The sequence below is a fragment of the Rhincodon typus genome, chromosome 2, assembly GCF_021869965.1.
Source record: "Rhincodon typus isolate 14 chromosome 2, sRhiTyp1.1, whole genome shotgun sequence".
NCBI classification, from domain to species: domain Eukaryota; kingdom Metazoa; phylum Chordata; class Chondrichthyes; order Orectolobiformes; family Rhincodontidae; genus Rhincodon; species Rhincodon typus.
Genome location: NC_063333.1, coordinates 100,298,220 through 100,313,019, shown reverse-complemented (window position 1 = coordinate 100,313,019; position 14,800 = coordinate 100,298,220). Strand labels below are relative to the sequence as shown.

General features: G+C 42.2%; 1 protein-coding gene across 1 annotated transcript in view; it reads right to left on the bottom strand.

The window, feature by feature from the left end:
- dnah5 (dynein, axonemal, heavy chain 5) overlaps positions 1 to 14,800 on the bottom strand; it is a 343,343-nt gene that overhangs the window by 144,880 nt on the left and 183,663 nt on the right. The window contains exons 40-42 of the mRNA XM_048608626.1: positions 13,827 to 13,999; positions 4,588 to 4,766; positions 3,153 to 3,340 (exon numbers count right to left, since the gene is read on the bottom strand). Coding sequence (XP_048464583.1) covers positions 3,153 to 3,340; positions 4,588 to 4,766; positions 13,827 to 13,999 — 540 coding nt within the window. The remainder of the gene's footprint in view (positions 1 to 3,152; positions 3,341 to 4,587; positions 4,767 to 13,826; positions 14,000 to 14,800) is intronic.

Below are 14,800 nucleotides of genomic sequence, written 5' to 3'. Positions count from 1 at the left end.
ACCCAAATGTGATTCATCAGAAAACCTGGATAGATTACACATAGTGTCTTTATCTAAGTCATTTTACGACATTTTCAACCCTGGTTATGTAATTAAATCAATTGTAGTAAGGAATCCAGGTGTGTAGTGCTACACTTTTGCTGCTGACCTCCTCTGCTACCTCCAGCCACACTGCCTTTGTTTCACTGGTTAATAGCTGCATTTCTTTAATCGTGAGCCTAACCCTCCCTCCACAGACCCTTTCTCCCGCCTCTATCACACCCCATCCTCCTGGACACCACCCCAAGGCGTTGTACCCTCCCTCGACCTCTTCATCTCCCACTGCCGTCGCGACATCAATCGCCTCAACCTCTCCACCCCTCACATTCACTCCAGCCTCTCCCCCACAGAACATGCAGCCCTCTGCTCCCTCCACTCTAACCCTAACCTCACTATCAAACCCACAGATAAAGTGAGGCACAGTAGCGGTATGGCGCACTGACATTTACATAGCCGAGGCCTGGCACCAACTCTGCGGCACCTCCTCCTACTACCCTCTCAATCATGACCCCACCCCTGACCACCAAAACATCATCTCTCAAACCATTCATAACCTTATCACCTCAGGTGACCTCCCACTCACAGCCTCCAACATTATTGTTCCCCAACCCCGAACCGTCCGTTTCTATCTTCTTCCCAAAATCCACAAACCTGACTGCTCCTGCCAACCCATTGTCTCTGCCTGCTCCTACCCCACTGAGCTCATCTCCGCTTACCTTGGCTCTTTTTTCTCCCCTCTGGTCCACAAACTCCCCACCTATGTCCAGGACACCACTCACGCCCTCCACCTCCTCAAAGACTTCCAATTCTCTGACCCCCAACACCTCATCATCACTATGGATATCCAATTCCTGTACACCTGTATTCCCCATGCAGATGGCCTAAAAACCCTCTGCTTCTTCCTCTCCCGCAGGCCCAACCAGCCGCTCTCCACCGACACCCTCATCCACTAAACTGAACTCACCCTAACCCTTAACAACTTCTCCTTTAACTCCTTCCACTTCCTACAGACTAAGGGGATGGCCATGGGAACCCGCATGGGCCCAAGCTACTGCCTTTCTCTTTGTTGGATACGTGGAACAGTCCCTCTTCTGCAGCTACACTGGAACTATCACCCACCTCTTCCTCCGTTACATCAATGACTGTATCGGCGCCGCCTCATGCTCCCATGAGGAGCTCGAACAGTTCGTCAACTTTACTAACACCTTTCCCCCCAACCTCAAGTTCACCTGGACCATCTCTGATACCTCTCTCTCCTTCCTGGACCACTCTGTCTCCACCTCTGGTGATCACCTCGAAACCGACATCTATTTCAAGCCCACCAACTCCCACAGCTACCTAGACTACACATCCTCTCACCCACCTTCCTGCAAGAATGCAATCCCCTACTCCCAATTCCTCCACTGTGTCTTCTCCCAAGATAGGGCGTTCCACTCCCAAACATCCAGATGTCGTCCTATTTCAAGGACCGCAACATCGTCCCCTTCGGTGGTCAAAAATGCTCTCGACCACATCTCTTGCATTTCCCGCACCTCTGCCCTCACATCCCCTCCCCCCAACAAAAACAAGGACAGAATCCCCCTTGTCCTCACATATCACCCCACCAATCTCTGCATCCAGCGTATCATTCTCCACCACTTCCTCCACCTACAATCCAACCCCACAACCCAAGATATATTTTGCTCAACACCCCTATCTGCCTTGATCTGATACGACCTGTCCATCTTCTCTCCCACCTGTCCGCTCCTCCCACCTCATTGACCAATCCCCACCACTCCCTACCTGCACTGACCTATCACCATCCCACCTACTTTCCCAGCCCCACCCCTCCTCTCTCTATTTATTTCTGAGCTCACATCCCCCCTGCCCATTTCTGAAGAAGGTTCCCAACACAAAACATCAACTTTCCTGCTCCTCTGATGCTGCCTATTCTGCTGCGCTCCTCCAGCTCCACACTGTGTTACCTCCGACTCCAGCATTGGCAGTTCTTACTATCTTTAGGTGGAGGGATAGGTAATGTTGAGGAGGCAGAAAGACTGCAGAAGAATTAAACAGGCTATGAGAGTAGGCAAAGAAGTGTCAGATAGAATACATTATGGGAACGTTTGAGGGTATGCGTTTTGGTAGGAAGAATAGGGGAAAAATGGAAAAACGCTTCAGAAATCTGAAGCACAGGGGAGTCAGGAGTCCTAGTTCAGGATTCTCTTAAGGTTAACTTGCAGGTTCAGTTGGCAGTCAGGTACGTAAATGCAATGTTAGCATTCATTTCAAGAGGGCTAGAATACAAGAGCAAGGATGTACTGCTGAGGCTGCATAAGGCTCCTCAGACTACATTTGGAATATTGTGAGCAGTTATAGGCTCCATATCTAAGGAAGACTGCAGGGGGTCCAGTGGTCTACAAGAATGATCCCAGGAATGAAGGGCTTGTCATATGAAGAGCAACTGAGGACTCTTGGATCTGTACTCGGTGGATTTTAGAAGGATGAGGACAGGTCTGATTGAAATTTATAGAATACTGACAGGCCTGGGTAGAGTGGATGTGAAGATGTTCTCACTAGCCAGAGAGACTAGGGCCAAAAGGCACAGTCTCAGAGAGAGGGAATAATCTTTAGAACTGAGAGGAAGAGGAATTTCTTCAGCCAGAAGGTGGTGAATCTGTTAAACTCACTGCCACAGAGGGCTGTGGAGGCCAAGTCATCGAAGTGTCTTTAAGACAGAAATAGATATGTTCATGATTAGGAAGGGCATCAAAGATTACAGGGAGAAGGTGGGAGAATGGGGTTGAGAAACATGTCAGACATGATCGAATGGCAGGGCATACTCGGATGGGATGATTGACCCAATTCTGCTCCTATATCTTACAGTCTTATAGAACCATTTTGAAAATGGATCTGGTCAATATTATTCTTAAGTGCTGCAAATGTTCTTAGAAGTCTGTATGAAGGCCTGAGTTATTGGTTATTTTCCGGTTAGCACCCTACAGTATAATGAACAGCAGATGTGAAGTGGTACCCCAGCTAACTACATCAGATATTAAAATGAACAAGTTGTGTTTTCATAAATTGCATTAGCACAGCTTTCTTCCTTTTACATTTTTGTTAACTGGATTTACCATAGTGAGGAAAATTCCGAATTCAGCGTTCATTTCTACAGAATCTCCATCTGTGAAGATGAAATTCTTTTTACGTTCCTTTTTGCATGTCAGTACTACAGCAATCTGCTGTGCAGCAACTGAGAGAACGGGTAGATCAATACGATTGAATTCATCAAAGCAACCCCAGGATCCAGACTGTGCTAGGCCTATTAAAGGTAAATAATAAATGATTATATTTTCTAACAGATGTTGAACAAAGCTGACAGAAACTGTGAATACACTGAGGATATTCACTTCCTTTCATATTAAAAGCCACCTATGGCTAATTGTCTGAGTGGAGGTGCAGCAAACATTCTGCTAACCTTTTATGTCATAAATATAAATTAAAATTCTTTATTTACAAATTAGTTACAGTATGTACATAACAAAATTGCTGCAGGTTCATAAAGGCAAGCTGCAGGCTCCATGAAAATGTATAAACTATACATATATTAACACTAATTATGTTGTACCTTATCTTCTATACAGGACTAATATACTGGAAACTGAATGTTTTCTACTTATTTTGTAAAGATTGTTAGAATATGCATTTGACCATTTGCAAATTGCTGCAATACTTTATGCTAAAATACAAGCAGATCGCACATCTTAACATATCAGAGAATGTACCTGAACAAAATGTCCTTTAAAATATGAATTAGGAGCAGTTACAGGCTACTGTTCTGCCAGTTGACAATTCTTATCTTTAACTCCACTTTCCTGCTATCCTAATATCTTTTCACTCCTGCATCTGTATTCATAATTAAACCTTTATAATTGAAACCTTTACAAAACAAAACCAAATCAATCCCTAAATGTAAACAAAAATATGGGCTTACACATAAAAAGATAAAAAAAGAAAGCTAGATTGAGTTGCTAAAATAAGTATATATAATAGACTGATTTTTGTGAAGGCAATGCTCAAAAACATTCAACTTAGCCACATTTACAAAATAAATATTGTGCAATTTAGTTTTTTAAAAACACAATACTCAAAAGTGATGTACTTAATGGCTGTCACATGACCAAAACAAAAAGTGCATGCACATTTTTGGTGTACAATGTTAATCATTTATATTCTATTAAAAGACCATACTTTAAGAAATACAAACAAAACAAGGTTTCATCGGTCATAAAAGAAGTTAGTTGCTTGTTAGTGGCCATCTGGTGGGCAATGTGAGAAAAAAATGAGCAGAGGCTGGCAGATGTTATTCACTCGCATTCTTCACCGTGTGTAGTGCATGATACAGGGAGGCAAAGAACTCATTAAGGAGAAAAATGTATTCTAATTCTTTTAAAAAGCCAGCAGAAAAATAGTGGTATTTGACAATGCTACCTTAAATTTTAGTAGACAAATCTAAGCAAAGCTGGTATCAATAGAGCATGGTAACAATTCTCTGAACTGAATGGTTACCTTTAAAAATTCTCCCAAGTCCTCTAAAGTCCATTTGATCTGAGCAGTTGAAAACCACCACATACTTCCCAAGGCACCTGCCCATATCTTTGGTAGTTTCTGTCTTGCCTGTCCCTGCAGGCCCAGCAGGAGCTCCTCCCATGTTCATTCCAAGTGCCTGAGCTAAAGTAATGTAACATCTGAAATAAACAGAATAATACATGTGGTCATAACTTGTTTAGACTAATAAGCATTTTGGTGAATGCTAAGCGTTCAATCTATGAATCAGAAACCGGAAAGCTATCAAGTGAGTGACTTGCCAATTTCTCCTGAGTCAGAAAGTTGTGGGATCTGGCCCCACATTTCATGAAATTATACGAAGTGTGCTCATAGTGACTGTGCTCTCACAACGGCCTATAGAAAGACTAAGGTGATTCCAAGCAGTTCACAAAAAAATCACAGACCAGTTTCTGTATGCAACGGGGGACATTTCAGCGGTCAAGGACATTCAGCCTCTGATCTTTGGGTAAGTGTCCTTCAAGGCGGTCTTCGAGATACGCAGGATCGCTGAGCAATAACTGATAGCCAAGTTCCGTACCCATGAAGACGGTCTCAAACGTGATTTTGGGTTCATGTCACGCTATATGTAACCCCAGCATACTGTTCTGTACTTGTAAAATCTTCCTTACTGTCCTATTTTAACACCAGCACCTGGATAACTTGTTATGATCTTTCTACCTTGATTAGTTTGTACAGCTTTGGATTACTTGTTACTTTGGTTAGACCCTTGGCATGTGACTGTTATACCTAACATGTTATTCCAGCCGTTTGATTTGTCATCAGCACCATCTTATTTTTAATTTTTTGTAATTATCTCTCTGCCTCAATTAATTGGATTATAGGCCACCCCCTCCACTTACTATTCAGCTGTTGACATTTTACTCATATCATCTGACACTTTTGATTGCCTGCAGAGATTTATTATTTGACACTCCAATGACACCATTTACTTCACCTGATGAAGGGACAGCACTTTGAAAACTTGCGATTTCAAATAATCCTGTTGAGGTTGGTTGACTCGCCGAGCTGGTTTGTTGTTTTGCAGACGTTTCGTTACCATGCTTGGCAACATCCTCAGTGCAGCCTCCGATGAAGCGTCGGTGTGTTTTCCCACCTGGTTTTTAAACTCTGGGGTCCGTTGAGATGGATTGCCTCACTTCCGGGTTTCCTTCGAAGTGGAATGTATATGGGGTCGAGTTCAATGTGTTTATTAATAGCATGCTTCGTGGAGTGCCTTGCTTCCAGGAATTCTCACGCTTGTCTCTGCCTAGCCTGTCCCAGGATCTTGGTGTTGTCCCAGTCGAAGTCGTGGTTCTCCTTGTCCATGTGGATTGAGATGAGTGAGTATTGGTCATGCCTTTTTGTAGCCAGTTGGTGTTCATGAACTTTGACTGGGACAACACCAAGATCCTGGGACAGGCTAGGCAGAGACAAGCACGAGAATTCCTGGAAACATGGCACTCCACGAAGCATGCTATTAATAAACACATTGAACTCGACCCCGTATACATTCCACTATGGAGGAAACCCGGAAGTAAGACCATCCATCTCAACGGACCCCAGAGTTTAAAAACCAGGCGGGAAAACACACCGACGCTTCAACGGAGGCTGCACTGAGGATGTTACCAAGCATGGTAATGAAACGTCTGCAAAACAACAAGCCAGCTCAGCGAGCCAACCAACCTCAACACCACAACCCGAGCTACAGATCTACTCCAAAACCTTCAAATAAACCTGTTGGACTATAACCTGGTGTCACGTGGCTTCTGACCATATCCCCCGCCGCAGTCCAACACCGGCACCTCCACATCACGGTTTCGGTGCTGTTCAAGAATTACATTTATTATGGATACATAGATTCAAGAAACAGGTAAACAATAATGAGCTGCTGACATGTAACTCTACTAGTTAAATCTCTAACTCCCTTATAAAACTTTCCCTACACACATATACAGACAAATATACAGACAAACACAAAAAAAGGGTGTCATGGGTGGAGGGAAAGATGGAAAAGGCACTTCAACAGTCCCTAGTCACAGGGTTTGCAGAGATGATCCTTTATGCTTGTCAGGACTTGCTGCTCCTCAATCTTCCTTCCACTTGCTTGCAGGAGGCACAGGGTGACTGGTTCACCCTAACACTGTCTCTTATTGGTTAAAAGCAATAGCTTACAGCAAATGATGTGGGAAATAAGCTGGCTTTCTTCAAGTTTTGAGGTGTTTTATTTACTGAAGTGGAAAAGTCAACTCATTCCTTTTTGAATATCTATTGCTTCTGTCTAACCATTCACACCCACAAGCTGTTCAACTACCTGGAAGCCAATCACTCAGTCATCGGCAGGCAGAAGGCCTTTGTCATTGACAATGGGTCACCATTCCACAGAACTATCAGCTACTTGTTGCCAGGCAAATCTCCATTCATACACATCCCTTGGCTCCAGCTCATCTGCATCCAGACTTTGCCCACTGCTTGAATGAACAGCATTGTAAATTCCACTTACAATAAGTGTCAAAAAGTAATCTTATCACAATCCATAGTTTTTAAAACCCAGACATTTTTCATTTCAGTCCACAATCAAAAATGTAGAAAAATAACAAGTTACAGTCCTTTAAATGTGGTGCACAATTCCCGACAACAAAACCAGAGAATGATGTAATTTCACTTTTTGGTCAGGAGCCAAGGCCTACTTGATTCATGTCATTGATGAGGGTAGGGCAGTGGGTATTCATCTACATGGACTTTACTAAAGCGTTTGACACAGTCACCCATGGTGGATTTGTCCAGAAGATTAAATCACATGGGATTCATGGTAAATTGGAAAATTGGATACAAAATTGGCTTGGGCATAGAACACAGAGGGTAGTTGTGGAGGGGTGTTTTTCTGCCTGTGGGTCTGTGAACACCAGTGGTGTTCTTCAAGGATCAGTACTGGGACTTCTTTTTGTAATATATGTGAATGACTTAGATGAAAATATAGTTTGATATGATCAGTAAGTTTGCAGATGACATGAAAATTGGTGGAGTTGTGGATAATAAGGAAGGTTGTCAAAGGGTATAGGAGGATGTAATTCAGTTGGAAAGTTGAGCAAAGAAATGGCAGATGGAATTTAATCAGGACAATTGAGAGGTGATGCATTTTGGGAGGTCAAATGCAAGAGGAAAGAATACAGTTAATGGTAGGTCCCTTAGGAGCATTGATATACAGAGGGGTGTTAGGGTACAAGTTCATAGTTCCCTGAAAGTGGCAACACAAGTGAATAAGGTGGTAAAGAAGGTGTATTGCATGCTTATTTTCATCATCTGGGGCATTGAGTATAAAAGTTAGCAAGTCATGATGCATGCGTATTAGACATTAGTTAGGCCACATTTGGAGTACTGATTGTGGTTCTGGTCCCCACACTAAAAGAAGGATGTAGACGCTTTGGAGAATCTGCAAATGAGGTTTATCAGGATGTTGCCTCGAATGAAGTGTATTAGTTATAAGAAGAGATTGGACAAAGTTGCATTTTTTTTTTGTCAGAATATCAGAGGCTGAGACACGACCTGATAGAAGTACATAAAATTGAGAGAGGCATAGAAATGGTAGCTAGTCAGAATCTTTGTCCCAGGGTGGAAATGTCAAATACTAGGGGGCATAGGTTTAAGGTAAGAACAGAAAAGTTTAAGGGAGATGTGCAAGGCACACTTTTGACACAGAGGGTGGTAGGTGCCTGGAATGCACTACCAGGGAGGTGGTAGAAGCAGATACGTTAGAAAAGTTCAAAAGGCATTTAGACAGACACATGAACAGGCAGGGAATAGAGGGATATGGACCATGTGTAGGAGGATGGGATAAGTTTCAAATAAAATCATGGTCAGCACAGACCTGGTGGGCTGAAGGGTCTGTTCTTGTGCTGTACTGTTCTAGGTTCTATGATAATTGACAGGGCCAGTGGCAGGCACAGGTTTTCAGAGGAGGATCATGCCCTCACATGACAGTTTTGGAGTTTTAAGTGGGCCATTAAAAAGCCATAGGCAAGCAGGGCAGCTCTGTCTCATAGCCTGAAATTACGTTATGCCCCATTAGTTCCGATCGAATTGTTTTTGAAACCCTTCATAACCTTCAGCCCCCATTCAAATGCATCTCCCCTATCCTCCCTAACTCAGTAAAATCTATCGACTTGGGATACGCCCAATATGACCAAGCCTTTTACAAATATAATTCAAGATGTCAATGCAAAGATATTATATCATGGTTCAGTGAAGCTCCCTGCAGATTCTCCTCCAGGCGATCAGTAAATGGTGAGAGGTACTCTTCTCGATCAGTGACAACAGAAGGATGACCAATGTCTCTGTTGGGATGATGACTTCCAAAGTATGAAGAGCTGCTGTTTCACTATGAATCTGGAAGATTTCACACCCTGTCAGAGCATCCTCTACTTTCTTCATACAGCATATTATTTTCAACAGCATTTCAGTGATGTAAATCTGTTTCCTTTGCTTATGTGCCACATCCAGATGGCATCTCTGTACTCAGAGTAAAAAGGTTCAAAGGAGCAGATAGTAGCAAGTTGAGAAAAATGTTTTGAAGTGACTTGCAGTCAGACTCTACAGGCAATTCATCTCTTCCAAGTAAGTATTGATGAAAATGAACACAGAGAAGGGCCAGGCGCTCTTTTTTGATAAAAGAGCATTGTTCTGTCCATGTTAATGTTTTGGATACAAATGGAACTGGTTTTCATTGCTGCATTAAGATGGCCTCAACTCCATCTCGCTATTATCACACAGCAGGGTAACTTCATAATTAACACTGTAGTATTTAAGCACTGACATTATCATCACGAGTGGTGTGATTTTAATGAATACTATTTCTTGTTCTGTGCTCCTGTACCACTCCACATCCTTGGTTGTGAGTTGACATTATGGTTTACAGTCCGACAGAAAATAGGCAAGAATTTTGCTCAGTGGTTCAGAAAACCAACAAATCATTGCACTGCTTTTACACCTGTTGGCTGCTGCATCGCTGTTGGAGCACTCATTTTTCCAGAATATAGCCAAAATCTTTTGCTGTGAGCATCTGGACTACATATTTTGCTTTGAGCATTGTGAAGACATGCGTTGCTCCATCAATATTCTTCTCCCATGCTTTCCCTGGATGACTACCTTTTGACCACTCTCCACTCTGTTGCTGCCCATTTATGGCCTTAGCTGTTGACCTATGAGATGTCTCTTTTGTCACATTCTCCCTCTCTTGAGGTTTTAGAAATATTAGTACATGAGACCCATAAATATTCTACCAAGTGAACTGTGCGGCAAAGCAAACAACGATAATGATACATGTATCCAGGAGATTTTTCTGTACATCTGCTGAACATGAGGTTTTCTACTCTTCCCATTGTCCACATCCAAAACTCCACCTAGCCCTTAACAGCTCCTCCCGTTTCAATCTGTGCTCTTGGCAGCCACAAGTGAGCTTTTAAAGTGACTGGCTATGAGAGACCTGAATGAGTTCATTGTTATTTAAGAGCTTCCATACTCTTCCAGACATTTTTGACTTGTTCCCACCATACTTGATCATCCTAAAAACGCTATGTGCCTTCTATCTATTCCGATAATAGAATCATATAGCACAGAAACAGACTCTTCATTCTAACTCGTCCACTCTGACCAGACATCCCAATCTGACCTAGTCCTATTTGCCAGCATTTAGCCCATTTCCCTCTAAACCCTTCCTATTCATATACCCATCCAGATGCCTTTTATATATTGTAATTATACTCGTCTTCACCACTTCCTCTGTAGCTCAGTCCATTTTCGCACCACCCTCTGCGTGAAAATGTTACCCATCAGGTGCTTTTTAAATCTTTCCCCCCTCACCTTAAACAGGTGCTCTCTAGTTTTACACCCCGTTTAGTGTGTCACTGAGTGTCTGCATGGATTATTTACTCAAGTCACTGACTTAGATCTTGAAACCACAACCATCAAACCTGGATCGTCTCAGAGTGTTATCAATGCATCAAGTAACTAAAAGCCTGGATTATTTCATTCTCTCTCACAAGTTAACACATCCACGTGACTCCATTGCAATAACACAGAAACAAGCTTAATTAGTTGTGTCCCTGTCTTCAACATTCACTTGGTCCTAAGCACAACCACTTGTCATGTTCCTGTTTTCTTTTAACACCTCTTCCTACTCCTCCTTATCTATTCTCTTCTTGAATTTTATCATTTCTTTCTCAACTCTGGAAGAGAATTCCAAAGCCTCACTACAAAAAATTTCTGGACCATATAGTCACGGACGTAGACGTGTCATCTCTCCGCTGTGTGCCCTATCCAACCCTGTCAAGATTCTTCTTACAACTCCTAGATCCTCCCCAATTCATCCTTAACATTTTCAATACACCTCATAACCGAGCCACCAGTTCCTTGAATATCTCTACCTTAGACAGACAGCCTATTAAATTAAATTCCCTATGTGTCTACCAGCCTGCAACCTGAGTTTGATCCGCACAACATACATGTGGACAGTACTACTCCTACCTTTTTGGCTTTTGCTTATCTACACTGATTGCACCCACCACTTCACCTTACTCTAAATATTTGGTCCTTCCCAATACAGATTTTCATGCAAACACTCCACACAACTATTGCTTGGCTTTGCCATCTTCCACCCGGTATCCCAACACTGACCATTCCCCACTCCTCACCTCACTTGCGTTTGTCAGTCCAAGTCTCAATACAAGCTGTCATTCTCCTGCTCCCATCCTTTGTGCCACAGAGTTCAACAAAGACAACCTCACAACCTCATACACACCAAAACAAAGCCAATTTATGCATGCCACCTTTAAAAGAAGGTTCTCACTCAGCACTGTAGTTTTGTTGAAGGTGAAACATAATTTCCAAACGTGCTAGCATGATGAGTACTCATGAAATGTAAATAAAGTGCAATTAGGAATATGGCACAGAATGAAGTGTGGCCTGACCCACCTCAATCATGCTGCATTTGAACCCACTGTCACAAGACAACAAGAACCTGCTGCTTCCTTGCATTAAAGTATGTGAACTGCATGTTTGCTATTTAAACCCAGGAGAGGGGAGGAACGTGCCTATGTGTGTGCACGTGTGTGTATGTGTATGCGTGTATGTGTGTGTGCATGTGTATGTGTGTGTGAAATTATTGAAGCTTTTTACCTTTGATATCTATTTCCAAGCTGTCAATTTTATGCTTGTCTGTTGACGAGGAACTACAGAAAGCAGCAGCAGTAACACCAGCAGCGAGAGCTGGGTGTAAACTACAGTATGTATCAAATCAAGTTAATATCTATCCAATCAGCCTACTATCAAACACCAGGAAAGTGAAGAAATGTGTTATTGACAGTGTTTGTAAACGGTGATATTTATTCCCCAAAGAACTTCACATTGATACTCAGTTTGGATATTGCCATAAGTACTCAGTTCTCAACTTCATTATAGTCACAATGTAGACATGAACAAAACAAATGAATTCCAAAGGTGAGATGACAGTGGCAGCCAAGATGACATGACTAAGCATCACACCAAAGAATCCCAGTTAAATTGAAGTCAATGGGAATCAAGCGGAACAACTCTCCACAGCTTACAGTCACACTTTGCACATAAGAAGATGGTTGTAGTTTTTGGTTATCAATCATCTCTATCCCAGGAAATCACTGCCAGAGTTCTTCACAGTAATGCCCTAGACTCAACCATTTTCAACTGCTTCATCGAAGATCTTATCTCCAACATAAGGACAAAACTAGGGATGCTTACTGATGATTGTAATGTTCAGCACCATTCATGATGCATCAGTTATTGAAGATATCTTTGTCCATATGCAGCTTAACTTCAAATGGCATTACTGCCCACTGAATCTCCCCTTATCAAAACCAGAAACTGAATCATACCAGCATATAAATACCATGGCTCCAGATCAGGTTGGAGGCTCAAAATTCTGTAGACAGTACTGTCTCCTCAATATCTGCCCACCGGGTATGAGTCAAGAGTTTGATAGAATACTGTCCACTTACCTGGCTCCAACAACATTCAAGAAGTTCAACCTTTCCAGGACAGAACAGATCACTTGACTGGGACCCCACCTAACACCTTGAACATTCACTTCCACCACCACTGATACACAGTGACCGCAGTATGTACCACCTTGTAATGAAATACAATACCTCACCAAGGCTCCTTCAATAACACCTTCTAACACTGTGACCTCTACCACCTAGGACAAAGGTAGATGATGCATGGGAACATCTCTACCATGCAAGCTCTGCTTCAAGCCACATATCAGTCTGACTTGGAGCTGCATCACTGTTCCTTCACATTTGCTGGATCAGAATGCTGAAAATTCCCTTCCTAACAGCACTGTTAAAGTTCAACACCACCTCCTCAAGGACATTTAGACATGGGCAATAATTGGGGCCTAGCCTGCAACACCCACATCCCATGAATGAAAAAATAATTCTCAAGGTAATGCCATGCGCCAATCATCTCAAGAGAGAGCCTAAGAACCTCCCTACAACAAAAAATCAATGTTGAATTCTGGATCTTCAACATCCTGTTCCTCACCATTGACCAGAAAAGTTACTGGATTAGTCACAAATATACTGCGGATCCAAGAGTAATTGAAGGTTGGGAATTCTGCATGAGTAACTCACCTCTTGAATCACCAAAGTCTTTCCTACTTTCCGCAAGGCACAACTGAATACAGTGGAATGCTGTCTACTCACCTGGATGAGTGTAGCTCTAACAATACTCAACAAGTTCCACATCATTGAGGACAAAGCAGACCACTTGACTAGGACCCCATCCAGTTTTTCAAATATTCACATTCAACCCATGCCTGTACTGTGTGCCATTCAGAAGACTGTATTAAATTGCCAAGGTTTATATAACACCATTTGCCAAAAATATGATCACTACTACAAGGACAAAGACAACAGAAGCACAGGAACACCACTACCTCTAGGTTTCCCTGCAAGTCACATTTCAACTGACTAAAAAATATGTAACCATTCTTCATCATGGACGGGTGAAAATCTCTACCTAACTGGACTTTGGGACTGCAGCAATTCAAGAAGACATCTCATCACCGTCTCAAAGGTCTTGCCAGCAACACACATCTTCTGAATGAATGAATGCATTTTACAAAAATGAAATGAGGAACACTTGCGCATTAAGCTGTTCAATTTCCTCACCTGTCAGTTAGGGGTGTTATGACCAATCTATCCGTACAACCGAGAAACTCGTTCTGATATGTGAATCCAACATCTGTAATTTTGATTAGCATCTTATCTGAATCCTCATTGAAATAAAACCTGCATTGTTTGAGCCACTCAAAATCTGTATGACTTTTGATGTGCAAGCGACACTGCGAAACAAAGTGTTAACATCAGTTACAAGCCACAATACATCAGCCCAGTTTCCAAAACATCTGCCTTAAACTGAAAAGACGAACTAATACCTTTGTACAGAAACAAAAATAGAGATTGCTGGAAAAGCTCAACAGGTCTGGCAGCACCTGTGGAGAGAAATCAGTGTTAACATACACTCTGATTTCGCTCCACAGAAGCTGCCAGACCTGCTGAGCTTTTCCAGCAATCTCTATTTTTGTTTCTGATTTACAGCATCTGCCGTTCATTCAGTTTTCATTTAATACCTTTGTACATCTAGTTTAACATGAATGAATAGTCAGAATGCACAGCAATCAACTTCTCGTTGTTCACAAGAGATGCATCAGTATATTTCCTTGGCTTCAGACCATCTGCAATCTGAAAGTTAATTACTGCTTGCTCAAACAGTTGTTTACAGTGCCTACCTTGGGTTATTTGCTTTCAAACCTGTAGCCACTTTTTCAATTTTTTTTTAAACTGTTCTTTCTCATTTCCACTCCCAGTTTACAAAAACACAGAAAAAGAAGTCTTCATAGCTTAACTTGAAGCCAATGCAGTTCAGCAAAAAACAACAGTTAATGAACTGGCGTGACTTAGGAGTTTTGGATGGCATCAACTTTATGGGGCTAGCAAGTGGGAAAGCTGGCCAGAATGTGCTTGAGGTAGCAAAGGCATGGATGGGAGTTGCAGCAACATGAGAGTGTAGAAAGTGACATAAGGGTTGTGAACAGAGTTTTCACATCAGACAGGAATGGAGTCAGTGATTTGAGAATAGAATT